This window comes from Penaeus monodon, chromosome 27 (assembly GCF_015228065.2).
Source record: "Penaeus monodon isolate SGIC_2016 chromosome 27, NSTDA_Pmon_1, whole genome shotgun sequence".
Lineage (NCBI taxonomy): Eukaryota > Metazoa > Arthropoda > Malacostraca > Decapoda > Penaeidae > Penaeus > Penaeus monodon.
Genome location: NC_051412.1, coordinates 9,079,163 through 9,081,583, shown reverse-complemented (window position 1 = coordinate 9,081,583; position 2,421 = coordinate 9,079,163). Strand labels below are relative to the sequence as shown.

The following is a 2,421-nucleotide window of genomic DNA, read 5'->3' as shown; positions in this document are numbered from 1 at the left end:
CAAAGTTCTAAATCCCAAACTACTGTTTTTATCAAGCTCTTCTACCATGGCAATAAATTGGAGAGCTGTCATACAGCTTGTATTAACCTCTTATGTCGGGCAAGCCTATGATCATCATGAAAAATCTACTCATCATGAAGGGTATAGCTGTCATGACTCACTCTGGTGAGTCAAGCAGGAAGGGCCACTGTATGCAGCGAACCCCACGGTGGAAAGGCTAAACAATTGCCAGAAGTCACTGGAATGAGTGACAGAATTTTCTGTCACCTTCAGTGTAAGGTAAAGGGTCTGCTTTCACACATGCTGTACCAGATATATATAATGACATATGAAGACATACAATAGCATATAACGCAATAAGTAAATCATAATTTTAAAAATAAATAGTATGAAATATATATCATGCAAAGATAATTCACAGACAAGATGGTAATGTATTCAGACAAATGGTAACATATAGACTTTTCATGTTGAAGTCTGGACTTTTGAAACTCAAAGGTTGTATTTTCAAACTTTGGTTTTACTGTTATTATACAGGAGTGCCATTTATACACTCATATTGCCCTTATGCTATAATTTTCCATTTTTGTTACGTACGTAACCATACATGTAAACAATTTCATTTATGATTACACCTTGAATATTCTCGGGTAACTTCGGCATAATATCGAGTTGATCTCAATATCCACATTACCTGAGTTCCATACTCAAGGGCTATTTTCCTCACAAAAAAATATCATGGTCGGCTTTCCATGACAAAGGCAACAAAGACTCTAGGGAAAACACGATATTATTAGAACTGAATTGCACCTGAGGAAGTGGAAATTCTCACTTACCTTGTAAATGCAAAGTAGATCAGCCCAGATATAATAACGATCAGCAGCGTGATTGTATGAGGTTTATAAAAGAATTCCAAAGAAATGTCATCCACAGGCCGTTCATTAATTGAGATAAATCTATCAGAGGCATCAGAGCCTGAGGAATAGGTTCGTTTTCGAACAGCCATAGTTGTTTACTTAGGTAAATCGGAAATAAAAATGGAGTTTAGATTATTCAATTCAACTATGAAAGATAACACAACTACTGATTATTGCCCGCTTCCCAGTTCTCAGTACAGAGAAGAAATTTTATCTTTTATTGTGTAAAATAATCTGATTAAGATTCCTTAGTCCAGTTTATGGAAAGAACGTCCCTCCGTGAACAATCCTCGATGCCCCAGGAGGCGCGAGCAGAAAGCAGACGACCTGCGGCGAGAAAGAACGAAGCCGCTGTAGTGCCTTCAGAGGATCACGCTGAGGTTAAGCGTGTGACTGATTGCCAATGTTGTCACCACCTTAGGAGAAGTCTCAAGAACTGGTTTAGATTCTTATCATGTGGTAATTTAATTTTAAAGATCTACAATCTTGTATGGGGCAATGGTGGTTAATGACTAAACGAAGTCTCAAATTCAGGATTTCATTGGTATTATTGTAACTATCTTTATCTACTGCTCTTCATTACTAATTATGATATATTAAATGGACAATTTTGGTTTTACATAGTTATTCATATATGCACAGATATCCTTTGTGGATATAAAATGCTTCTAAAGTAACAAATGACAATGTCACTCCAAATGATGCGGGTTTCCTATCAATCCAAACTCGTACTTGATGTAGCCATCGCAGCGACCAAATATTGTACAGAAAAAGAAAGCATGCTTATAATTTATAGACAGGTGTGTAATAGCTGAGGCCAGATTGTTACCGGGTAACTGCAGATATTTAAATTTTTACAGTAAAATAAGATTCGAGGCACTGTCCTTTACCAGAAAGTTCGTCTGTTACTGAAGATGGCTTTCATGTAACAAGACTGAAACCCATTTATTTACATTGAGGAACGGTCTACAATTAATAATAATAAAAAAAAAAAGGGCTTCTACCCCGACGCCACTGCCCGCACGAGAAGATATAATAACTTTTCAAGAACATTCTTTACAACTTGTGTCTCTTTACACCAAGCGAAAAAAAAACTTTTCAACCATTAAGAGAGTATCAACATAGGGTGTGGCGCGGTTAATAAGCTTTCATTTAAATACAAAGATGACTTAACACCGACCTTTTGTTCAGTTGCACTCGCGATGCACGGTAGTAATCACACTACTGAATGTTTAAACGTAAGTGATGCATGCTTGTCTATCAGATCTTCATAAAGACCAATTCATGTAAATCGATCTTGTCAGCTTTGTGATTCGGAATTATATTCCTAGAAAATACAGATGCCTTCTACATTTCCAGGTCAAGAGGTTAGTAACAAATAGCAATATGCCGATCTGCCAGGACAGTGGTTTTCAAACCTTTTGAGCTCATAACCCACTTTCGGCGTAAATGATCAATTGCAGGATCCTTGGTTTTCATGGTTATTACAATCATAATAAAGTAT

The 2,421-nt window shown here is 36.7% G+C and overlaps 2 protein-coding genes across 2 annotated transcripts in view; one reads left to right on the top strand and one right to left on the bottom strand.

Annotated features, from left to right (window-relative positions):
* Positions 1-1,055, bottom strand: part of LOC119590563 (phosphatidylserine synthase 1-like) — a gene marked incomplete at its 3' end in the record, with an annotated part of 127,161 nt that extends 126,106 nt beyond the window's left edge. Inside the window, 1 exon segment of the mRNA XM_037939229.1 lies at positions 837-1,055. Within this exon segment, the coding sequence (XP_037795157.1) occupies positions 837-1,006 (170 nt within the window).
* A 155-nt stretch (positions 1,056-1,210) lies between these two features.
* Positions 1,211-2,421, top strand: part of LOC119590410 (protein FAM200A-like) — a 19,691-nt gene continuing 18,480 nt past the window's right edge. Inside the window, exons 1-3 of the mRNA XM_037939078.1 lie at positions 1,211-1,376; positions 2,082-2,155; positions 2,277-2,322. Coding sequence (XP_037795006.1) covers positions 1,211-1,376; positions 2,082-2,155; positions 2,277-2,322 — 286 coding nt within the window. The remainder of the gene's footprint in view (positions 1,377-2,081; positions 2,156-2,276; positions 2,323-2,421) is intronic.